This window comes from Oryctolagus cuniculus, chromosome 6 (genome assembly GCF_051225735.1).
Source record: "Oryctolagus cuniculus isolate XC-2025 breed Fujian yellow rabbit chromosome 6, ASM5122573v1, whole genome shotgun sequence".
Lineage (NCBI taxonomy): Eukaryota > Metazoa > Chordata > Mammalia > Lagomorpha > Leporidae > Oryctolagus > Oryctolagus cuniculus.
The window spans coordinates 117,117,889-117,144,000 of NC_142872.1; the positions used below are offsets into that span (position 1 = coordinate 117,117,889).

General features: G+C 38.5%; 1 protein-coding gene across 2 annotated transcripts in view; it reads left to right on the forward strand.

The window, feature by feature from the left end:
- The first annotated feature begins 1,318 nt into the window (after positions 1-1,318).
- LRRC69 (leucine rich repeat containing 69) overlaps positions 1,319-26,112 on the forward strand; it is a 109,279-nt gene continuing 84,485 nt past the window's right edge. The window contains exons 1-3 of one of the 2 annotated variants that reach the window (XM_017341434.4): positions 1,319-1,507; positions 19,554-19,680; positions 22,557-22,629. In XM_017341434.4, coding sequence (XP_017196923.3) covers positions 1,325-1,507; positions 19,554-19,680; positions 22,557-22,629 — 383 coding nt within the window. In that variant the 5' untranslated portion in view covers positions 1,319-1,324. Of the gene's footprint in view, positions 1,508-19,553; positions 19,681-21,794; positions 21,928-22,556; positions 22,630-26,112 lie in introns of those variants that run through there. The other variant, XR_016235800.1, reaches the window with a different exon arrangement.

The window sequence follows — 26,112 nt, forward strand, 5'->3', positions numbered from 1 at the left end:
TGGAAATATTTAAGCATAAGAATAGCAAAACTGGTATAGTGAACCCCTGTGTAGTTATTATTCAGCATTTATAACTATCAGTGTTGGTCAGTCTTGTTTGGTATGTTTCTTCCACCCAAGACATCATAATATTTCACCTGAAAATTTGAGTATTTCCAAATGTTAAGAACATTTAAAACAAGCACTACCACCATCATATTATCATGTATGACAAAATAATTCCCATCACCTAATATGAATCCATAAACAAATTTCCCTGATTGATTCCAATACACTTTTATTCAAATGTGAATTAAAACAAGTTTCAAGAATTAAAACAAGGTTCAGGAATTGTATTTGCTGTTATTTGTATTAAGTTTCACTTCTTCTGTAACAGTTTTCCCTCATTTTTGTTAAGAACGAATAACTGTTGGTGAAAACTTTTATTATTTGCCCTGTAGATTTTCCAAGATCAGAATTTGACTCACCGCTTCCTTAATATGAACTTGACTTGTACTTTTGTCCTCATATTTTCTGTAAATGGTAGATATCAAAGCTGTGACTAGATTCAGGTTCAATTTTTAGTCAAGAACATTTCACAGATGGTGTTGTGTACATTTTTTATTGCTTCATATCTTAAGGCTTATAATGTGATAGTCTCAGTTTTAATGCTGCCAAGATTGACTGGTGGGTTAAGCTCTGATCCCTTCCTTATGAAGTTCCTAATCAACTTTTCACCTAATTTTAGCATCCAATTATGATTTTTGCATAGATCTTTTATTTCAGCATAATTTGCAAAAATGGTGACTTTTCTAAAGCAAGTTTTTTCTTCCTCATTTATTAACACTAATTGCTGTACAAAAGAAAACTTCCTTAACTGTTAGGTTATAATAAATGCTTATTTTTTCTTCATCAATTTTCAGCCTTAGTACCTTAGTAACCCCTTACTTTCATTAATGAATTTTTGTTTTAAAAGTGTGATTATAAACACAGACTTTACTATGTTTTGTTGTGTTTCAGTCCACTTGAGGTTATTTTTCTGATCTTCAATGGGAGCTTCCAGAAATTGGCTTCTGTGTCCTTTTGATGTGGACACACTGGTCTTTGATAACTTCCATGCCTCTGGCATAAGAAGCCCCAGGCTTATCTTCTACATTTCCTGCCCCCAACCTGGACCAGTTGTTTCTCCAGCGTACCTTCCACATAGAATATCATCTAATGTTCTACTTTCAACATGGCAGATCTTAGAATGTTGTTTCCATGACACACTAATTCTGCAATTAGAGGCTCTAAAGAACTCTAATTCCTAGTTCTTACCTTCTTTTTCCTTTTCTCTTCCAAGATCATGACTGAGAGATTGTTAATAAGTGCATTAAAGGGTGGCAAAAACACTAAGATCATTACGTTAAATGGGAAGAAGATGACAAAGATGCCCTCAACATTAGAAAAACTGCCTGGCTTGAATACTCTGAACCTTCAGAACAACCGAATCCCAAAAGTATGCCCAGAGATCAGCACCTTAACCCAGGTGAGGAACAGTGTATTTTGTTAGCTTGATAAAAGTAGTGAGAGAGAGAACAATAAACCTTTGCTCTTTGGAGGCTAAGCTCTCTGGATATCTAATGTAGAGCATTGTTGGAAAAGCTGAAGAAGGCTTTCTCGCTAGGGAATTACGTGTGGTAGGGAGAGATGTTTCAATTTATTTGTGTGCTCTTTGGCCCACATCTGGGATCAGGGGATTAGGTCCTTGCTGCGCTCATCTTTCTGGAGGCTGTCATCTGGAAAGGGGTTGGAAGCTGGGGTCTGTTTGTCTACCTTGGGGGCTCACATCTGGAAGTAGGTTGAGAATCTGGGAGATGCTGTTCTCCCTGGGGATTGTCCTGAAGCCTTTGCATATGGAATGAAGAAAGTTTAGGATGTGGGAAGGGAGTTCCTTTTCAATTTCCTAGAGCAGACTAAAACTTTGAAATGACATGTTGGCAGGGAATAGGAAGGAGGGGATGTTCATTTCTTCTGAAACAGTCTTTTAAAAGCAGGTTAATATTTTAAATGAAGAATGCCCTTCTTAGAGGGCAATAGTTGACGTAAATGAATCCCAGATGCTTGGGTTAAACTTTTCTGCCTAACAATGTAAAACTCCAGCTGCTGAAAATCTTGAGGTTGAGAGAAGGCAAGGGTTATTAACTTTGTGATTTTTCCTTTTGTTTGCTTTTAAATGCTCATTAGCAGGGAAAGAAGCTTCAAGCAGCTAAGTCATTGTAGCTCACTGATTTTGAGTTCAGAGTTACAAAAAATAAATAAGCAAATAAAATAAATCTCTGTTTTACTGTCACTTTGCCTGATTTCCTTTTATATTTAAAAAGAAATTTCAATGTGTAATCCATGGTCGGGTTTTCACAAGAAATAAGGAAATAGCCAGATAGCCACGCATTTCTCCCTTCAGCAATGACCTCAGAAAGAGTACTCGTAGTTACAAGCCTACAGGACGTGGGCTTTTGTAATGGGAAGGAGGGGTTTATAGGAAAAAGAATTTGGAACCAAACCATGAAACAGTTCTTCCCGACTGCTTGAATTTATTTTCATTAAAGTAATATTGCAAATTGTTTCTAAGAAAATTAATTACTAAAACAAGTTCATATTAAAATGTGATCTCTGTCCAAATTCCCCTCATCTCCAACTCTGATCGCCATATATAATCAGTTTTAACTCATCATTTTTCCCTTGATTTTAGACATTACTCTTCATCTTCCAAATGCAGTTCTATTTATATGTTTATTTATCCATAGTTATCTTAGAAACTTACTATTACACCTTTATTTCTTCCTTCACCACCCACAATTTCCTTTTACTTCTCACTTGGTAAAACAACAATATCCAAGTCTGCAATCCCTGTAAAGCTCTCCCTCTTCCTTCTCCCTTCTGTAAAATTTATAGAATTTACACACTATTCAGTTCTAACCATGATCACTTTATTTTGTCTCTTGGTGAATTCTAAACTTCTAAAATGTATATTGTTTAATATAATAAGTAAATGTAATTCAGATGGAGTCAATCAATCTCGTGTAGCTGTAGTTTCTTTCTTTGGGTACCATTTTTGTTCCTTCGGAGTTTCTAATTCCCTCTGCTTTACTTCGTGCTCTTGCTTTGTTATGGTCTCATTTTGTTTCAGATTCGGTCACACTACCTAGTCTATCAGATGTGCTTTCTCCCGAAGAGCCTTTCCTCAGGGGCCACTGTTCTGGCCCAGTGCGCTGCTGGCTCTGGGTTCATGGGATACGGTCAGCCCACAGCATCCTTCTGCTGCTCTCCTGAACTGCCCCCACTATTTTCGCTATCTCTTTTTCTTGGTTTACCGTCTTATTTTTTCAGGAATGAGTCTCCAGCAACCCATCCTAGTTTGAGTATGTGGTAGTTAAATTTTTTTGATTCTTGGGGCCAGTGTTGTGGCATAGTGGGTTAAGCCACCTCCTGCCGGCATCATATATGAGAGCCCGTTTGCAGCCCAGCTTCTTCACTTTCAATCCAGTGCCCTGCTGATGTGCCCGAAAAAGCAGTGGAAATGGTCCAAGTGCTTGGGTCCCGCACTCACGTAGGAGACCTGGAAGAGGCTCCTGGCTTCTGGCTTCGGCCTGGCCCAGCCCTGGCCATTTGAAGAGTGAACCAGTAGATGGAAGATCTCTCTCTTTCTCTGTCTTTTCCTCTCTGTCTCTCTCTCTGTCTCTCTTTCTGTAACTCTTTCAGATACATTAATTAATTGCAAATTATTTTAAAGAATTATTTTATTTATGTGAAAGACAGAGTTAGAGAGGTAGAGCCAGGGAGAGAGAGGTCTTTCATTCCACTGGTTCACTCCCCAAATGACCGCAACGGCCAGAGCTGAGCTGATCTGAAGCCAGGAGCTTCTTCTGGGTCTCCCACACAGTGGCAGGGGCCCAAGGATTTGGACCATCTTCTTCTGCTTTCTTAGTTCATAGCAGAGAGCTGGATTGGAAGAGGAGCAGCTGGGACTTGAACCGGCGTCCATATGGGATGCTGGCACTGCAGGCTGGGACATTAAAGCCACAACGCCGGCCCGTACAAATATTTTTTGACTCTTTGCATATCTGAAAATGTCTGTGTTCTCCTCTCATGTTTGATTAGTAGTTGCTTTGATTAAAAAAAAAAAGTTCAGATTTAAAAAATGCTTCTTCAGTAAAAAGAATACCAAGTCTGGTTATCACTACCTTTATCATTTTTGTTACTTGTGTTGTTCTTATAGCTTCTCTTGTTGCTTTCTTTTTATTCTTCTACAATTTAGGGGTAACTCTAAAGTTTGGTTTCTGTTTGCACAAACTTAGTTTCCTTCAATAGGGATAGGGCTAAGCAATTTTTTTGTTTATATAAAGGGAACAGATTTCATATATTTCAAATAGAGAGTTTTAAGAATATAATGATACTTCACTCCCTCCCGCCCTCTAAGATTCAGCTGGTTGAAACTATGTTTTTTGTGGTCTTTAAAATACTTTATAATTCAGATTTGTATTAAAAGCATTATACCGTTTAGCTGTTTGTGAACTAGCACTTTTCTTTGTATAAGGTCTCCAAAATTGTGAGATTTAAAAAAACTCATTTCTCCTTTATAATGTGAGTTATAATGTGCTAGAAACCCTCAAATAATGGATATACATTATTGTACAGTTCAGAAATTCTGGTAATTCATTCTTGTGGTTGCTATTGAAAGGGTGAATGATGATTTCAGAGAAGGAAAGAGATAGAGATGAAGAGAGAGAGAGAGAGAGAGAAAGTGGAGAGTCAGAGAGAGCTTAGAGAGTTGAAAGGAGCCTGGATAAGAGTTTCAAAGTTCTGGAATAACTTAATTGGTTTAACTACTTACTGGATAAATATAAAGCCCTTAATCTTTCTTGGCCTCAATTTCTGCCTTCATTTATTCAATTCACAAAAAACAAGTATTGAATATAGTCTATGGCTCAGGAGGTAGGGACTGGTGATTTAGCAGTAAGCATAACACATGGAAATCCCTGCCTTCATAAAGTTTACATTCTAGTCAGAGAATAAGAAAAAAAATTAAGTAAAATAGGATGCATAATGTTGATTAATGCAAAGGAGAAAGAGCAAGGAAAAGGGGCAGGGCATGTTGTGGCATTCTGTTGAAATGTTGATGAGTTATCTGTGCTGCCTAGTGTCCTGTGGCCTTTTATAACTTGCAACTCCATCTTGGCCTCCCATGTGGGTGTCAGGGGCCCAAGTACTTGAGCTATCTTCTACTTTCCAAGGCACAGCAGTAAGCTGCATGGAGCAACCCAAGACTCACATAGGAAGCTGGCATTTTCAAGAGATAGCTTAACATGCTGTGTCACACTGCTGGTCCCACAACTGGATTCTTGACTCTTAGAAATACTTATTATTGTTCTAAATCACTAAGTTTGGGATAGTGTGCTCCAAATGGATCAATTGATAACTGATATAACAACAGATTTGGACTGATGTTTCTCCAAACAGATCTGTGAATGGCTAATAAGTGTGTGAAAAGACTCATAACATTGTTACTCATTAGGGAACTGAAAATTATAACCACAATGTGATACTACTATAAACATACTAGAATGACTCTAATAAAAATATTGTCTCTACCAAGTACTGGTGAGTGTGTTTTAAAATTAAAACCTTTGCACACTACTGGTGGGCATGCAAAATGGAAAATCAGCTTCAAAAAAAAAAAAAAAACAAAACATAAATTCACCATACACTTCAGCAATTTTTGTCTTAGGTATCTATTGAAGAATAATAAAACATGTGGACACAAATACTTGTATGTGACTATTCATAACAGCATTATACATGATATTCCTACCCTGGAAATAATCTAAATTTCCATCAACTCATGAATGAATAAACAAAGTCTAGTCTGTTTATAAAAAAAACTATAGTAATAAGAAATATAGTACAGGAAATATTTTTCAGCAATAAAAATGAGCATACCGCTGATACATGCTACAAGAATGAGCCTTAAAAAACATGTTGAGTGAAAGAAATCTTGTATAAAATGCCACCTGTTATATATTTTTAAAATTTTTTATTTATATAAGGTGAGCACATGTCATGTATTTCTTATATACAGATTTAGGAACATAGTGATGCTTCCCACTCTCCCCTCACTCCCACCCAGGCTCCCACCTTCCCTCTTCCTCCCTTTATTATCCTTTCTTTTAATTTTTACAATTACATACTTTTATTTTATAATTGTAAGATTAATCCTCCACTAAGTAAAGAATTCAACAAAAATAAGAAGAAAAAATGCTGTTCCTCAACAGTAGAGACAAGGGCTGTAAACAATCATCAAATCTCAAAATGTTATATTATTTATACAATATTTCCAGAAAATTTAAATGTGTGGAGATAGGACTAAAAGCAGTGCCCAGGACTGACGTGTTATCTGCTTTTATCAATAATGATTAACATTATTATCAACCTACCACTTTTGTTCTTTTTTTTTTTTTTTTTTTTTTTTTTTTTTGACAGGCAGAGTGGACAGTGAGAGAGAGAGAGACAGAGAGAAAGGTCTTCCTTTGCCATTGGTTCACCCTCCAATGGCCGGTGCACCGCGCTGATCCGATGGCAGGAGCCAGGAGCCAGGTGCTTTTCCTGGTCTCCCATGGGGTGCAAGGCCCAAGCACCTGGGCCATCCTCTACTGCACTCCCTGGCCACAGCAGAGGGCTGCCCTGGAAGAGGGGCCACCGGGACAGAATCCGGTGCCCCAACCGGGACTAGAACCCGGTGTGCCGGCGCCGCTAGGCGGAGGATTAGCCTAGTGAGCCGTGGCGCCGGCCAACTTTTGTTCTGTTTCATTTTGCCCTACCATGCTTCTCTTTTGGACTGAGCTTTCTTTGGCCATCAAAGAAACTCTCAATATACTGATTTTTACTCGTATCTTTCACAGAATTAAAAATATTAAGGTAGTCTGGATATTTTTTAAGGTTCCCATAATCAAAATATTACTTTTAAATTTCTATACTCACAAAATGGTATCACATAGAATAACAGCACTGTCTTCTGAGAACCGGGCATAGTACTTGGGGCTCCTCATTCATTTTCTCCAATCTTGCAAGGAAGTTATTTCCCTCATATTGTCAATAAAATTTATAAGAAGAGATTATGTCACATGTCAAGATATATTCACACACTGAGTGAATATATCTATAGGATGAGGACTCTTTCAAAGTATCTTTTAGCTCCTTTGCTGTATTATTCTATATACTTGTATGTAACATGAAATTTACTAGGATATGGTGTTCAAATTATAGTTAGAAAAAAACCTAGATTTCCTAATGATGGCTGATTTGAACATGGGTTGTCCCTATCTCTGATTTGTTTGCATATCCATTCTTTTAGCAAATATTAGCCATTCATTTTCTTACATTTGTGCTGGTTCTGAGGACATAGGTGTGAATTAAATGTGGTTCCTGCTTTTCTGTTTGGGGATTAAATTAAATATGAATGGAGAAAAAATTTCATGGGTGACATGTAGGAAATTTTCAATACATTTTAATTGTTATTATCATTAGTATTACCATTACGGTATAACTTACAACAGATAAAATGTATGAGTTGCCGGCGCCGTGGCTCAATAGGCTAATCCTCCGCCTAGCGGCGCCGGCACACCGGGTTCTAGTCCCGGTCGGGGCGCCGGATTCTGTCCCGGTTGCCCCTCTTCCAGGCCAGCCCTCTGCTGTGGCCAGGGAGTGCAGTGGAGGATGGCCCAGGTGCTTGGGCCCTGCACCCCATGGGAGACCAGGAAAAGCACCTGGCTCCTGGCTCCTGCCATCGGATCAGCGCGGTGCGCCGGCTGCAGCGGCGGCCATTGGAGGGTGAACCAACGGCAAAGGAAGACCTTTCTCTCTGTCTCTCTCTCTCACTGTCCACTCTGCCTGTCAAAAAAAAAAAAAAAAAAAAAAAAAAAAAGTATGAGTTGTTTCCTCAGAAAATACAGATCATATCTTTTCTTCCTTGCTTAATTTGATTAGTGACTCTATGGGAAATTTCATTCACTTCTAATGACAAGAAAATGTGAGTTAATATTCTATAATTTATGATGAATGTATTTATGGTGACTATTGAAGTGCTGAGATATCAACAATTTTCAAAGAAGCACCTTATAAATTTTGAGGGCAAACATCCTGTCCTCTCCCTAGTTCCTGGCAACAAGAGGGCTACTTAATGTCATCTTGAGTGAAAATAGAATGGAAGCATTTTTCCAAGCCAGGCTTAACTAATATGGTATTATCATGCTTAGGGAATCATTGAAAGTTACTTAAAGGTAAGGCAGCCATAGTTTTAAATTCCTCAAGGAAACCAATAGTTATGATTTCCAGTTGTTTGCAATGTTGTTGACAGGCATGACAAAGTTCAGTAACAGTGTGGCAATGTTCCCCTTAAGCTGCTCATATGTGTGGCTGCCCAGGGCAAAGATATGGTCTTTCAGAGTTTTGTACTTGACCACAAACAACTGACAGTAAATAAGGCCAACTTTAAGCAGACTTATATAGTTTATAAATGTGCTACTGTGTCCCTAGCCTCTCCTTTTTCCACATTTACTATCTATGATGACCCCAAATCAGTCAGCTAACCAGCCAGCTAGATAGCTTGCTTGCTTGCTTCCTTCCTTTTTATGAGTTAGACAACTAGTTTTTTCTGCTTGCAGCAACTAGGCATTCTGCTATTTGATAGCAACACAAACAGGAACAAAACATTTGTCTATCCCTTATCTCTGATTTAGGAGGGAGAGGTAATCAGCCATATAAGTAAATGAAAATTGCAATTGTGAAAAGTGCAGGGAAGGAGATCTTTATTGTGGTGTGAATCTCTAGTCAGAGAATTCAAAGAAGGTGATCATAAGGAAAGAACTGTGCAAAGGAATACGAGAGAGATGATGGTGTGAAAAGACTATTTCTACCTCCATGAGCATTTCCACCTGTGTCTCACTCTAATCCTAGCAGAACAGGATGCATCTGATGTCATTTATATTGTTTGTCAACATCAGGCTTTTCCTTTTCCTATCTTATTCCCTGGAAAGCCCTTTGTCTTCCATCAAGTAGGTAAAACCTTTTATTTTCTAAACCAAACTATCAAAACAGGGATTCCTTATCCTGCTTTATGGTATAACTAGGCGAACCTAATGAGTTCCTTCTCTCCAAGCTCTTTTGATGATTTCTCCTTTGTGTCTGCTTAAGCCTCCTGCATCCCTATTGACACTTCAGCTTCTTCCTCTACTTAGCAGGATGGCATCTAGAAGAGACCCAGCCCTTTCACTTGTCAGCTGAGTGATGTGAGGCAATTGACAAAAACTATCTGGAAAGAAAACTAACCAAATAATTCCATTCTCAATAACCACAAAACGGAATAAAATACCTAGAAATAAACTTAACCAAAGAGGTGAAGAGCTTGTGTGATGAAAGGGAAAACACTGGGATGAGCATTTGGCTTAGTAGTTAAGCCGCTGGTTAGGATGCTCACATCCCACACTGGAGTGCCTGTGTTCAGTCCCTAGTTCATGCTCTTGATTTCAGCTTCCTACTGTTGTGGACCCTGAGAGGCACTGGTGATGGCTCAAGTGGCTGGGTCCCTGTTGCCTCCATGGGAGACTTGAACTGAGTTCCCAGTTCTTGGCTTCAGCCCCCTGGCCACTGCAGGCATAAGACATATCAGTCCCTTAGTTTCTATCAGCTATATTCTTTGTGGGAATTTGTCACACCATGTTATTTTCCAACAGCAATACTAAATAAGAAGGGAAATAAGATCTCTGTAAGTAACTGTGCCCTCCAAACTCTGGTCAGAGAGTTCTGAGGGCAGAACAAGACAGAATGCAGAGTTGCTCTGTGGCATTCCCAGCAGGTCTTCTTCAAATCCCTGTGCTCATGGCTGTCCCTGCACAGGGGGATCCTTCTGATCCCACTGGGTATCAGCACCACTCTTTGAGTTAAGCCAACTGCTCTTCACTTTGAATTGTGGAATGAATATGTTTATAAGTTAATATGCTTTTTAATCTATGAAATTTAATGCTGAATACTTCATTTTATTTTGTTTTAAAATTTATTTATTTATTTATTTGAAAGGCATAGTTACAGAGAAAGAGAGAGCGAGGTCTTCCATCCACTGGTTTACTCCCCAGATGGCTGGAGTTGAGCCGATATGAAGCCAGGAGCTTCTTCCCTTGGGTACAGGAGCCCAAGGACTTGGGCCATCCTTTGTTGCTTTCCCAGGCCACAGCAGAGAGCTGGATCAGAAGTAGAGCAGCCAGGACTTGAACTGGCATCCATATGGAATTTTGACACTGCAGGTTACATGCCACAGTGCTGGTCCCTGAATACTTGATTTTAAAAAGTCGTCATGACTGTAGATATACTTGAACAAATGAGTTAGAAGTTATATTATGTGTGTGTGTATATATATATATATATATATAATTTAGCTAAATGCTAAATGCAGTAGGCAATAAATATATAATGCCTACTGCATTTAGCACTATGTGTGTCTAACATTTTCTCCCACATTATCTTCTTGGATTATAGGAAGCATTTAATAATATCTTATACTTGCTAGGTACCTTATTAAACTGTCTCTAATCTTTAAAATAGTTTTATAAGTAGATGCTAGTATCCCCATTTTAAAAAAATATGTGGAGATTTCACAATTTGAATGACTTACCTGAGATCACATAGCTAGGACATTGTATAACAGGAAGTCTCCAAAACCTATGTTTGCTCACTGTGTAATATGAGTAAACAATGAGCATACAAAAAGAACAAGAATATTTAAAATGAGAATTCCATTGTGTATGTGTGTGCACATCATGTGTGTGCATGTGCATATGTGTATTGTGTGTATATGATATTTAAATAATAGGGTTGAGTATTACTGAAGTGTAGCTTAAAAGTTAGGAGTGTGTCCCATATTTATTGCAGTGCTATTCACAGTTGCAAAGATATTGAATCAACTTAGATGTCCATCAATAGATGAATAGATTAAGAAAATGTGGTACATGTACCTAATGGAATATTACTCAGCCATAAAATGAAATGAAATTATAACTTCTGATATCAACAAAATGGATGGAACTGGAGATCATTATGTTAAGTGAAATAAGCTGGATAGAGAAAGACAAATACCGCATGTTTCTCTCATATATAGCAGTTCATATATGTAGTATACATAAATAGATTATTAAGATATGTGGGCACCATATAATATGTTATATATTTATTTATAAATGTTGTCTTCACTAATACCACTTATATAATAATATAGCCTTTTTTCTCACTTTATAATTTTTGTTTTTAATCACATTATGTAATATTAATATAGCCAGCTCTGTTTTCATGAAAAATAGTGTTTATATGTACATATGTAGAATATTTACATATGAAGCAAAAATGCTAAACATTGTTACATCTATATATGCTTTTGAACTCTTCTTTATATTTTTCTGCATTATTTGAAGTATTTTTTTAATTAAAGAATAGCTATATTCCAAAGTTGTACATATGAAATTTGTATTCCTTAAAAAAATAAATAATTAAAAAAAATTTTTTTAAAAAGAAGTTAGGAGTGTAGACCATAGAATGAAGCTGTTACTATACCATAGATCATGGTCTACATTTCAGATTCATTTCTGTAAAATCAGGCGTATTGTGAGGTCCACATTAGGCAATGCTCAAGAGTACCGGCATGGTGTATGGTACATATTAAATTCCATTTATATGTTAGCCATTAGTATTGTCAAAATAAATTGATAAGTAGTTTTCCTTCTCAAATTTTGTGTTCTTTTCTTTCTCATTCATGCAAAGACTATACATTGAACCTATACACTGAAACCCAAAGGTTTCAGTGGATACTGAGATGTTTACCTTGTGTCCAATTTGTAAGAAGAAATGCAGACAACTTTTCAAGGCAGGCCACAGATAGCTTATAGCTTGGTGGTATGAGTGGGTCAATTCAATCAAACAAATAAAATAAAATTTAAGAAGAGAAGACACAGACTATTGTAACAAGGAATTAAAAAGGCTACTAAGAAATTGAAAACATTGAGGATGTATGAGGTAGGGAAATTTTACATGGACTGATTCATTTAGGCAACTAATACAGTTTAGTAGGATTGAATAAAGGGAATTTAAATGATAACACAGCCCATTCTTTGTGTTCTGCTGTGTAACGCTATGGGCAAGCACTAACGAGTATAGTACTAATATGATTATTATGAGCCAGAGCTGAAGAAGATGAACCTAAAAGGAACTTTGAGATAGGACTTAGTGACTTATTGAATTTAGGGAGTGTAAAAGAAGGAAGTTCTAGGTGACTTCAAAGCTTGGCCACCATAGTATTATTAGAACAGTAAGTGTGTTAAACAAAATGGGAATGCGAAAAACAGATCTGCTTTGTTTAGGGGCATTGATTTGGAGTGATGCACTGGAGCCAAAACCAATAAGATACATTTTTTTACAAAGCTAAATGTAAATTCCTGCATTTAGGTTGAGAAAAGAATTCAGTTGCACAAGCTCAGGATGTGGGTTATCTGCTTGACAGCTAACTGAGGGGTTTTGTTGGCCACAGACAAAATTAATTATGTACCACCAACATGCCCTGTTGCTGAAAGAGTGCATGCCATGTTATGCTGCGTTCATGAAAGCGCAGTCATTGGCCCGAGGGAAACCCAGTGGTCCCATCAGCATCTGTGCTATGAGACTCATTTCCTGTCTCACCCTAGGCATTCCATTTTCAGAGAGAAATATTCACAAAAATTAGAGAGTGGCAAGGATGGTCAGAGGCCTGGAATTATATCTTGAGGAAAATGCTTAAGGAAAAATGGGGTAATTTTAGAGGGAATATGATATTAATCTTTGAAGATTTAAAAGATGAGCACATGAGAGAAAGAAAAATGGACAACTTTTTATTTAAAAAATGTTTATGATTGCTGTGGGAAGAATTGGGAAGAGTCTAAGCCTAAAAGATATAGACTAATGATAGATGATATAGATAGATCGAGCAAGATGATAGATATACACAAATAGTTAGATGCTAAATATCTCTCCAACAAGATAATAGAGCTACCTGTCCCTGGGTGTGTTCATAAGGAAGGCATACAATACTCACCTAAACTTTATGTCATTAGCTTATTAGAAATTTGCTCCTAATTGTAAGATGCTTTAATTCCTGGATCATGGGTTCATAACAAATCAGTTGGGGTGATTGTGTCTTTTGATCTAAGGCAACATACTAGTTTACAGAGGACAGAAAAGTTCCTCTCTCTGAACATCAACAGAACTTGGATCTATACATAATTATTAAAGCCATCCAAGCTTTCACACTTATGAAGTAGCTCTCTGTGACTAAAACCTTCCTTTAGGAATTACTCATAACCATAGATTGTTACTAACCACCCACTGAGTATGTTCTTTCTGGATGGCTACTATTTCTGAAACCCTTCGTTTAGTAAAATACCATTTGGAACAACTTTGTCAAGGAACCTCACATCTTTTTTTTTTTTTAATTCTTTTTTATTTATTTATTTTTGACAGGCAGAGTGGACAGTGAGAGAGAGAGACAGAGAGAAAGGTCGTCCTTTGCCGCTGGTTCACCCTCCAATGGCCGCCGTGGCCGGCGCACTGCGCTGATGCGATGGCAGGAGCCAGGTGCTTCTCCTGGTCTCCCATGGGGTGCAGGGTCCAAGCACTTGGGCCATCCTCCACTGCACTCCCTGGCCACAGCAGAGAGCTGGCCTGGAAGAGGGGCAACCGGGACAGAATCCGGCGCCCCGACCGGGACTAGAACCCGGTGTGCCGGCGCCGCTAGGCGGAGGATTAGCCTAGTGAGCCGCGGCGCCAGCCGGAACCTCACATCTTTCACCTCAAATGTCACCTCCTCAGAGAGATCTTCCCTAACTATCCAGTATAGCCTGAGTTGTTTTCTAGCCCATTATCCTGCTTTCTTTCCTTCTTATCTAGAACTTCACACTAAACAGTTAAATTATTTGTTGGCTTATTTCTTGTCTAACTCCCTAAAATATAAGATAGAGATCTTACGTTCAGAGTGGTACCTCTAGCATTCAAAATAATAGTAGGATGGAAGAGACTTATTATTTTTTTTCAGATCAAGAAAAAAATTATTTATGGTATAAAAATTTCATGTATTTCATATATATAGATTTAGGAACATAGTGATACTTCCCACTCTACCCTCCCTCCTGCCCACAGTCCCATCCTTTATCCTCCTTCCTCTCTTAATTTTTACAATGATCTATTTTCACTTTACTTTATACTTAAAAGATTAACCCTACACTAAGTAGGGAGTTCAACAAATACTAAGAAGAAAAAAACCACTGTTCCCCAACAGTACAGATGAAGACTGTAAACAGTCATTAAATCTCAAAATGTCAATTTCACGTCTATACATTACATTTTTGGTACTTTATTAGTTACCACAGATCAGGGAAAACATATGGTATTTTTTTTAAAAAAAAGATTTTTATTGACAGTAGAGTTATAGACAGTGAGAGAAAGAGACAGAGAGAAAGGTCTTCCTTCAGTTGGTTCACTCCCCAAATGGCTGCTCTGGCCAGAGCTGCACTAATCAGAAGCCAGGAGCAGGTGCTTCTTGCTGGTCTCCTATGTGGATACAGGGGCCCAAGCATTTGGGCCAGCTTCTACTGCCTTCCCAGGCCACAGCAGAGAGCTAGACCAGAAGAGGAGCAGCTGGGACTAGAACCGGCACCCATATGGGATGCCGGCGCTGCAGGTGGAGGATTAACCAAGTGAGCCACATCGCCGGCCCCAGTATATGGTCATTGTCTTTTTGGGATTGGCTTATTTCATAAGGTATAATGGTTTTTAGTTGTAACCATTTTGTTACAAAAGATAGGATTTCATTCTTTTTGATAGCTGAGTAGTAATTGATAGTGTGTGTGTGTGTGTGTGTGTGTGTGTGTGAGTGATAATTTCTTTATACAGTCATCTGTTGATGGACATCTGGGTTGATTACATATCTTAGCTATTGTGAATTGAACTGCAATAAATGGGATACAGGAACTTTCATTTCCCTTGGATAAACTCCCAGGAATGGAATTGCTGGATCATATGGTAGATATATCTTCAGCTGTCTGAGGTATCTCCATACTGTCTTCCACAATGGCTGTACTAGTTTACATTCCCACCAGTAGTGGATTAGGGTACCTTTTTCCCCATCATCCTCACCAGCATTTGTCATTTGTTGATTTCTGTATAAGAGCCATTCTAACTGGGGTGAGGTGAAACCTTGTTGTGGTTTTGATTGGCATTTTCCCGATGGCTAGTGATCCTGAGCATTTTTTCATGTATCTGCAACAGACTGATAATAAACATAATTGAATTAGTGATACATATAGGTTAGGTCTGAAACTATAGACCATTATGCTTAATGAAACAAGTCAGACCCAAAAAGACAAATATCATATGTTTGATTCGTAGTAGCTCATAGAGTACAAAAAATGTATCTGAGTGAAATTGACATTGTGGGGTTTGGTTGTTGTTTATTGCCTTTGTTTATACTCCTGCATAACAATGGTTTTTCCACTTTCTACTTATTGAATTCTTTATTTAGTGGAGGATTAAGCCATAACTATAAAGTAAATTGAAAGTGTGCTATTACAAACATTAAAAGAAAAAAAAAAAGAAGGATGAGGGAAGGAGGGCAGTAGGGTGGGAAGTATCATATGGAATTAAAATTGTATATATGAAATACATGAAATATCTTCTCTTTGTATAAATTTTTTAAAGAAAAACTCTTAATTCCTTGTTCCTCTTCCAAAAACTGCCATTGAACTAGTTTTGCCCATCACATGTGCACATATGCTCAGACTTCAAAGATAGATGCCATCCATGATTCTTCTGTTTCTCCTACATCTCACATTCTTTTTGCTTTACATTGAAAGCAACTCCAAAACCTATCCATCTCTCTCCACTGTCTTTCTTTGCTTTACAAAACCATACATACATCTGACCCAGATAACCCTTTTGATTGTCATATTTGTTGGCTTCCTTCTACCCACTGTGCTCAGCTGCATCAGTTGCATCTTTTGCCTCCCCAGCCACACCAAGAACATTCTTACTTTGAGATCTTTATTTTAGTCATTTTCTTTTTTGACAGGCAGAGGTAGACAGTGAGAAAGAGAGACAGAGATAAAAGTCTTCCTTCCATTGGTTCACTTCCCAAATGGCTGCTATGGCTGGCGCGCTGTGCCGATCCGAAGCCAGGAGCCAGGTGCTTTCTTCTGGTCTTCAATGTGGGTGCAGGGCCCAAGAACTTGGGGCATCCTCCACTGCCTTCCCGGGCCACAGCAGAGAGCTGGCCTGGAAGAGGGGCAACCGGGACAGAATCCAGCTCCCCAACCAGGACCAGAACCTGGTGTGCTGGTGCCGCAGGCGGAGGATTAACCAAGTAAGCCTCAGCTCTGGCCTATTTTAGTCATTTCTTCTTCCTTAGTGTCAACTCATGTCTCTATCAATGTCTAAGATTGTCCCGATCAATCACTCTCTCCTCTTTCAATTAGATGATTGAAAATCATCTTAATATGGTTTGTTATTTTTTATTATTAATTGTTCAGCCATTTATTGTGTTACCACTCTTTTACTATTACTGTGTAAGCAAATTCAGGGTAAAGATGTCATGTGTCTTACTCATGTGTCTTACTTCATGCCCATGGTAGGCATGAAATGCATATTTTTCAGAGTGTTTAAATCAATAGGTGACCTTCCAGCTACTTTCTTAGAGATGATTATATTCTCAGAATATGGGTGGTTCAGAATGTATTTTCTTCATTTGTTTATATTTTAGTCATCACAAAAACCTTACAAACATGAAATAAAATAAAAAGCCACCTCACATTATAGTCAAGATTGATAATATCCTGTGCCTTCTCTTTGATATGCCATGGAATCAAATTATGATGCTATCCTTATATATCTTGTCCATTCCTTTAGATATTGTGTAGACAATGACAAAATTATCTCTAGTTCATAGTTGACAACTTACGTCATAACATGCAAAATGAACACTATACAATATGTGTCCTCAGAAATGTAGGGAAAGATATTGATAATGTGAGAAATCACAAGCTCTATTTCTTGTTTACTTTTACCTACCTAATTTTAAAATATAAATTGCACCCTCTTTTTTTCTTCCAAATGTCTTGTAAGTAGAAGCATAGGCTGCCTTTGTTCTGGATTAACTTTTCAAGGGTATTTAAATAGCAGACAGCCTTGAAAATAAGTGTCTCCATTTGGAGCAAAGGTGAATCATTTACTGCCCATTAAAAAAGAATCAGGGTCCCTATGCACATGGTTTCTTTTCTGTAACACAGCTCACTGTAATCCTGGTATCATTTCTTTTGCATTTCTAATGCAAAAATAGTGATATGCTGGCACTTCGGTTGTTCAAAGTAATTGTGCTTTGTCTCTTTCCTGAAGTTCTCAGAAACAGTCTCTATCAGCATTTATGAAACTGGCAGATTAACTTGTTAGCTTGCACATTGGATAAAATCTTGGACCTTTTTTGATGCCTGATACTCTTGCATATCTCATCTGTGCTCACAGATTTTGTTAGGTTCTCTATACTGGTTGACTACTAAGAATTTTTTCACTAAACTTTAGGGAAAAGAATGAAATCTACTTCTTTATAGAAACGAAATTTCAAGTAGTCATTGATAGCCCTCTCTCTTACAGTTCTTTTAAGAGTTCTCAGAAATGAACACCTTGCTACCACCACTGGTTGTATGTCTCTGAGATCCAATTCTGATTTCTGGCCTCAAGAACTTTAATATTTTTGTGTTGTTTTAAGCCATGAAGTTCATTGCAGTTCATTACACCAATATTAGGAAACTAATACAGTAACAGTCTTTGCATCCAAATAACTACCTAAATGTGTATGTGTTTTTAAAGATTTTATTTATTTATTTATTTGAGAGGTAAAGCTACAGACAGTGAGAGGAAGAGACAGAGAGAAAGGTCCTCCCTCCTTTGGTTCACTCCCCAAATGGCCGCAATAGCTGGAGCTACACCAATCCGAAGACAGGAACCAGGAGGTTCCTCCTTGTCCCCGACACAGGTGCAGGGGCCCAAGTACCTGGGCCATCCTCCACTGCCCTCCCAGGCCACAGCAGAGAGCTGGATTGGAAGGGGAGCAGCTGGGACTAGAACCAGCGCCCACAAGGTATGCCGATGCCACAGGTGGAGGATTAACCTACTGCTCCACAGCACAGGCCCCCTAAATGTGTGGTAATTATCAGACAAAACTACATATGGAAGTTAAACCTTTATCATTGAATAAAAAATTTCATGTAATTATCTACAGGTACTTCTCTGTATTAATTTAAATAATTGACATGGATCCATGCCAAATGTGCTAGGTCACATTTAAATATAAATTGTAAATTACTTGAACATTTTTTTTTATTTGAAAGGTAGAGTTATAGACAGTGAGAGAGAGAGAGAGAGAGAGAGAGAGAGAGAAAGTTCTTCCTTCCATTGGTTCACTCCCCAAATGGCCACCATGGCCGGCGCTGCACCGATCAGAAGCCAGGAGCCAGGTGCGTCCTCCTGGTCTCCCATGCGGGTGCAGGGGCCCAAGTACTTGGGCCATCCTCCACTGCCCTCCCCAGCCACAGCAGAGAGCTGGAGTAGAGGAGGAGCAACTGGGACTAGAACCCGACACCCATATGGGATGCTGGCGCCGCAGGCAGAGGATTAAGCAAGTGAGCCACGGCGCCGGCCCTGAACTTTCTTCTTAAAATTTTTTGTCTTATGTAAATTCATTATTTTTTAAAATGCTATGATTCCTTTTATTTTATCTTTAATATTAAAATTCTAAGGGATAGACTTGGTAATTAAATCCAAATGGTAAATTATTACTTTGGAAGGTACAAATAAATTCTATATCCAAGAAAATTACCATGTTTTAGGGAAAAACTCTAAATCATTGGTTTATTGTAGGGTATCAAGGAGGAATCTTTTCATTCTTTTGTGTTGTTCTTCCTGTGTCTGACCAATCCATCAATAGTAGGACAGATACATATAGTGCAGATCCTCTTAACTCTATAGCATTTTAGTAGCTGACTTCGTAAAGTTTGTGATCACATGGTAACATCTAAATTAAAGACCAATTCCTCCAGCCAAATCCTTGTTATGGAGCAGCCTTGTTGGCCTAAATGAAATAGCTCATTTGGGAATAGTAAGTTAGAAGGATCTCGAATCTTTGGCTCTGTTTCAGATTTTAGGAAATGAGACCCTTTGCTGAATCTTTAATGGGTTGATTCTATGGGTCACAATGTTAGGATACTCTTTGGTTGCTTAAATGAGTTATGAATATATCACTAATTATGTTTTTAAACACAGTTGGAAGGTTTATAATGCAATTTAATGATTTAAGCAATTCAATCAACATTATTGTCTTGAAATTAGGTTACATAAATCTGAACAAATGGGCTTACATTATTTCTTTTGCTTATTTGAAGTTATCTAATGTATGAGTCCATTAAATCTCTATATGTTTTCAGTTGACAGCACTAAATTTGGGGAACAACCTTTTAGAAGAAGTTCCAGAAGAGATGAAATACCTTACATCCCTAAAGAAACTCCATTTATTTGGAAACAGGATTTGTAGATTTGCATCTGGAGCATGTGGTAAGTTAGTCATAGAAGAGAGTTCTTCCTTGCTCTTTTCATTTTTTTAAAAAAGATTTATTTATTTATTTGAAATGGAGAGTTACAGAGAGGCAGAGGCAGAGAGAGCGAGAGAGGTCTTTCATCTGATGGTGCACTCCCCAGGTGACTGCAACAGCTGGAGCTGGGCCAATCTGAAGCCAGGAGCTTTTTCCAGGTCTTCCACATAGGTTCAGGGGCTCATGGACTTGGACCATCTTCCATTGCTTTGCAAGGCCCTAGCAGAGAGCTTGATCAGAAGTGGAGCAGCCGAGACTCGAACCAGCGCCCATATGGGATGCCGGAACTGCAGGCAGTGGCTTTCCCCACTACACCACAGTGCCGGCCCCTCTTTTCATTTTTGTTGTCTCAGATCTTAAGTTAAAATTTCTGATGAAGATACTAAATTCAAATACTATTTGGTATATAGATAGTTATAAATGCTATCTTCTTTGAATTATACTATCTACATAACAATATACCCTTCTTTCCTCACTTGATGATCACTGTCATGAGTCTCATATTATGTGATAGTAATATCTCTATTTTTAAGGAAAATAATATATATGTGTATTTATATAGTGTTTCTACTTATGAAGTGAATATGACAACATGTTAAAAATTGTTAAATCTTAAAATAAATTTTAAAAATTCTTCTAGGAGCACAAATAAGTAAAATAAATAAAAATTGAAAAAAGCAACAACAAAAATTTATTGGGAAAAATCTATTTGGGGAGAAGTTTAAAGAAAATATATGAGATTCAATAAGTGGAACTTTTTTCTTTGTATTTCTTCATTTAGTGTGACATTCTTCTCATTTAATATAGTGGGCTTAAGTAGGCAAAGTGACCAAGTTGATTTTTGTAGTTTGTTAATTCATGTAAGCTACTTTACTGTATATATATATATATATGTATACATATGATATATGTATGTACATAAATCATATATATATAGTCAAATGTATTTATTTGAAAGGTACAGTGATACAGAAAGATAGCTGGAGGGAAGGAGGGAGGGAGTAAGAGAGAGAGAGAGAAAGAGAGCGAGAAAGAGAGAGAAAGACCATCTGCTACCTCCCAGGGTGTACAATAGCAGGAAGCTGGACTGGAATCAGAGTAGTCAAGATTCCAACTAGCACTCTGACATGGGATGTGGGAGTCCTAAGTGGTGGCCTAACCAGCTGCACCATAACACCAACCCCATAGTGCTCTTGGATGTCTTTAAGTTCTATATTTCTTGATTTTTCGTTGTTGTGTTTTGGAAGTCCCATGTGACTGACATAATTTACGTCCTGTGTCAAGTCCTGGTTTTCCAAGGCTGTGGTTTGGAGGCAAGAAGTTGAGTGCTATCTAGCATGGGTCTGGATACCTTTTTGTGTTATATGACCCTGTTCTTTTGACCAGACTGAAGAGGACTATGTCGCTCCCCCTCTTCATGGAGGAACGACACTAAACCCTGCCTAGGCTTCATATCCGAGTCACGGCACCATTATGTCGCTCCCAGTCTTCGTGGGGGAACGACACAAGACCCTGCGCTGTTCTTTCGTCTGCTCGGCCCTCCCCGGGTTTGCTGCTGGTTCTTCCCGGGTTGGCTACTATCCCTTCCACCTCCGTGGAAGGGCAGTTCCCCCTGGCCACATTCCCCACTTCCGCAGGGGAGCGGCACACCGCCGGCCGGCTCTCTGGGGGGCTGCACGGGTGTTCCTTCAGCTAGATGTTCCCCTTAGATGTTCCCCATAGATGTTCCTGGTGCATGCCGTCTCTCTCCTCCTTTATAGTCCTCCTCTGCCAATCCCAACTCGGCTGCCCACACGCCGAGTACACTGCTCTCCTCCAATCAGGAGCAGGTTCAGCTCCTGGAGGTCATCACTCAGGTTGGCAAGAGGCAGCTGCGTAGAAGCTGTTTTCTCCTCTCCCAGCGCCATATTGTGGGAGAGCAGATGCATAGAATAAGTCTTAATTCCAGTAACTCAGTCTAGTCCGGGTTGCTCCCCACAGACTAGACATAGGTTTCAAGCTGAGTCAGTCCTATACTTTCTGTCTAAGGGATTATGATAGAGTCTCAAGCTGTTTAATTGGTTTGAGATCATCATATGGCATGAGGCTGAGATTGTAAACCAATGGCCCATGGATTGAATCTGCTTCACAAAATTGGTTCTATTTTGTCAACCTTTTTAAAACTTTGAATTAGATGCCCAGATTTTCAAGTAGGAGAGTTCATTTAAAGGTCAGGATCTCTGGTTTTTTTTTTTTTTTTCTTGTTTTATAGGATCTTTTATGAAAGAAAGATTAAGCAATGCTGTAATCACATTCCCATATTGCCAGGAGCTGGCTGAGCGATGGTGTCCCTATTTGACAAGGCATAGGTACCTTTTTGATTCTTATATGTGTTTGAGTTTGAGGACTCTGCTTATCCTGTCTGTGAACATTCAAACTCAAGAGTTGTAGGATGGCTATGAATAAATAGAAAAATGGAGCAAATCTGTTCAAAAGAGAAAGACTGGAGGGAAGTGAGGGTGTAGAAGAGAATGTGAAGTAAATGTGAAGTTTAGAGACACTTTAAAGGGATGCCTAGAGAGTACATTAGTCCCAGTTCTGAGTGCTGCTTAGTTTCTGGTCCTAGTTTGTGGTGAGCCTGATTGTGCCCTCTGTCCTCATTCTCTGTGACTGAGATTTGTAACTTCATGATAAATTCTCCCTTTTTGCTTTAGCTAGTTTAAGAGCTTATCTATTGCCAGCAACCAAAAGAGTTTTGGCCAAGACACGAAACCATAAGGAAAATAAAGGTGTATAGAAAAATCACTAAAAATTAGTTTCTAACAGATGGCTGGAGTGACTATAATTATTTTCTAACAGATGGCTTACAAAATTTGATCCTGCTTAACCTGAACAACAACCAGCTGACATGGCTTCCTGAAGAAATCAGCAGGTAATTTTGTTGATAGTGAGACTTGGTGAGACCCATGCCTCTCCACCCACTACCCCCCCTGCCCCTGCCTCTGGCCCCTGCCCTGGTCATCTGAAAGCATTATACCTTGCCACAGTTCCCTGTATGTTTATACATAGCACAGAGGGATATGAAGGACTGAGGCAAACCACTAATTTTAAGCAGATGATCCCTTAAACACTTCAGAGAAATGAGAAACAGCAGGGCTTGGTAGTCTAAGTGTAAAAGTGGGGGTTTGAAGCCTTAAGTCCTAAAGCTGATGGTGTTATTGGTTTTCCAACTCTAGGGTTCTTGGAGCTTACCTAGCTCCAGAATTAGGGACATTAAATTTTATTTCACATGATTGTTGTAAACCATTTTGAGCTTGATAGAAAAGGTAATATAAAAGCAAAGGATTTAAAACTAGATGTCATTTTCATAAAAATATCCCCCACATTTTACTATCATTAACAACAAAATGCTATTTTTCCTGTCTCCAGCACATCTGCACAGACAAGCTGCCATTACGATGCCTGTCTGGAGCCAGCTGAGGGCCTTGTTCTTCTGCAGGCAAAACACCCTCTTGGGCTTTTTCTCTGACAGATGGAGCGAGAACCTCACTCTGGTTTACTCTGGAGGCTCTCTTTATTGCTTGTTGAGCAGAAACAGATGTGTTATAAAGTAAGAACATCCCGAGTTTTATAGGAGGATACAAATCTATGAACAGTCCTCAACACAAGGCTTTCTGCAGCACCTAAAGTCTATCCTCATTCACTTATCTGTTCCTTTAGCCAAAGTATTCTCCTTCCCAAATAGATTTTTACAGGAAAAGTAGTATTGTAAGTCAAATGAACTAGAAAAAAAATAGAATTGACCTAATTTCCATAGAAAGGAAGTATTTATAGTAGTAGTTATTTTCTTGGTTTTAACTTGTTCACCTTATCACTTGATTTGCTTAGTGATAATGGTGTAACAAAAAAAGGACACCTTGAATAATCTGGTGAGTTAGGTTTGTACCATATTTCTGTGCAATAGGCCTTATTGACCTTGGACAGGTAATTTAACTGCCCTATACCTCAACTTTCTCATCTCTAAAGGAAGAATTTTGAGTAAATGAACTTAAAGTCTTACTGTTATAAAATTTTATGATTTCATAACTTAATAAATTTACATTTGTTTGGAGTACAAAGTACAATATTAGAGGAATCGTAAAAATGAAGGTGCTATATTAGAAATGTGAATGGAACTATTCACTGAAAAAAGTAGGACTGCTATAGGTTCATGTTGTTTTATAGCTAATTTTGGTTTGTCTGTATTCTGGCTGTGACCAAGATATCGAATATAAAATGGGGGTTATCTCCCCAAGCAGAATTCCATTTTCTGACTCTGGGCAAGTTTTTTTTTTTCTCCTTTCAACCTGCTTATATATTAGTGTCTCCATCTGCATAAGTAAAAATGGTGATACTACCTACTTCATAGGGTTGTTTTGAATTTCAAGTAAGCTAATCTAGAAAATGTGTTTAAGGTTGAGCTTGGAATATAACAGGCTTTTAGGACTGAGTAAATGCTCAACTGGATGTGAGCATTTATTATCACTGATTGTTATTTTTATTCTAGATTGTATCTGTCTCCCCCCTTCACTCCTTTCCAGGGAAAAAGAGTGATTTACCAGTGAAGTTGGGAACAGCATTGAACACACAATGGCTCTTCTCGCCCTGTCAAGAAGTAAGCAGCAGCCTGAGCCAGAAGGGCTGTGACTGACAGGGTGATTTGTTTAATTTAGGGGAGGGCTCGAAGGGAGACTGAGTGGTTATGTCAGCTTTATGCTGATGTTTGATCTCCTTTTTGCTGAATCCTACTTTTCAGTTTGTTCACAACTCAGGAGTGGGAGAGAGGAGTTTTGATTGTGACTTGCTTAAACTACAGAGTAGTTATTCATGACTTTGTAGTCAAGCCTAGACTGGTGAGAGTTTTACCACTAAATGACTGTCATGGACAGAGCTGTGCAATTCCAGAAAGAGAAGGAGAAGTTGGGCATCTTGGGGGCAGGATCTCTGTAAGAGACAGAGAAGGAAAGAGGAAGGGACTAGGCCAACAGTCTGCATTGTTTCTTGAATTTCACGAATCAGTGAAGTTGTCCTGTGAGGTTGTTCATCAGCTCACTAGGGAGGAGATAGAATAAAGAGAAGGGCAAGCAGTTTTTCTTTCAAAAACTGGTTCTCTCCACTCTCTGGAAACCAGAACAGTGCCAGATACTTGTGTGTCTCTTCTCCTCTCTACTCACCCAAATGAATAATGAACACATTTACAATAGACTCTGAACTCAAATTAGTGCCTTGAAATAACAACAACAAAAATAGAAAAGAGAAGGAAAGGCACTCATATAATATAGTAATCCAGAGTAGAATTGATTACAATTATGATTGTAGCCTGGTTGATTCCTCTTCCTTTTTTCCTGGACCTACTCACACATTTTCACTCCCTTTCAATTCTCAGTTGTCTTGCTTTGACCCTCTGTATTCTCTGCAAATGACTTTGCTCCCTACATTACTGAAAAATTTGATTTCCCTTCTTTTAGCCTCTTTATTACCACTGATCTACTCTCCTCTCCCTCAACTCCTTCCTAAAGTACCCTTTATCTATTGCCCTTGCTTCCTGCTTAATCCTCTGTGTAGTCTCTTTAGCCTCTCCTATTCTGTTGTAGATAATTTTTGAATGTCATTAGTGTCCTTTAGCCAAATCTTATGATTTTTCTCTCTGCTGACTAAAAACTTCATAAAGCTCATGAGTGTATAATTTGCTGAGTTTTGACAAATATACATACATGAATAATGTGTACAGCATTTCCTTAAACTCAGACATTTCCTTTTAAACTCTTCAAGTGAATTAAGTTCTATTGTTTGCCTTTCATGAGAAACTAATGTTCTGATTTCTGTCTCTACAAATTAGTTTTACTTGTCTTACAACTAAATAAGTGAATCACAGCATATACTCTTTTTTGTCTATCTTCTTTTTGTTAAGATTTATCTTATTTATTTGAAAGGCAGAGTTAGAGAGAGAGAGAGAGGTTTTCCATAAACTGGTTTGCTCCCCAAATGGCTGCAATGACCAGGGCTGGGCCAGACCAAAGCCAGGGGCCAGGAGCTTCTTGTGGGTCTCTCACGTGAGTGCAGAAGCCCAAGCACTTGGACCATCTTCTGCTGCTTTCCCAGTGCATTAGCAGGGAGCCTAAATGGGATGCTGGCATTGCAGGCGGTAAGTTTACCTGCCATGCCACAATGCCTGCCCCTTTTATATCCTTATTTTCTTGGCACTTTGAGTGATTCATCTTGTTATATTCATCAGTAGTTGTTTTTTGTTTACCATGACTGTCATTTCATTGCATTGGATATGCCATAAAATATCAGTCTTTTTTCCTATTTATGTAGAGCTGTTATTTCCAATTTGATGCTATTATGAGTTTATATGTCATATTCTTGTGTTAAG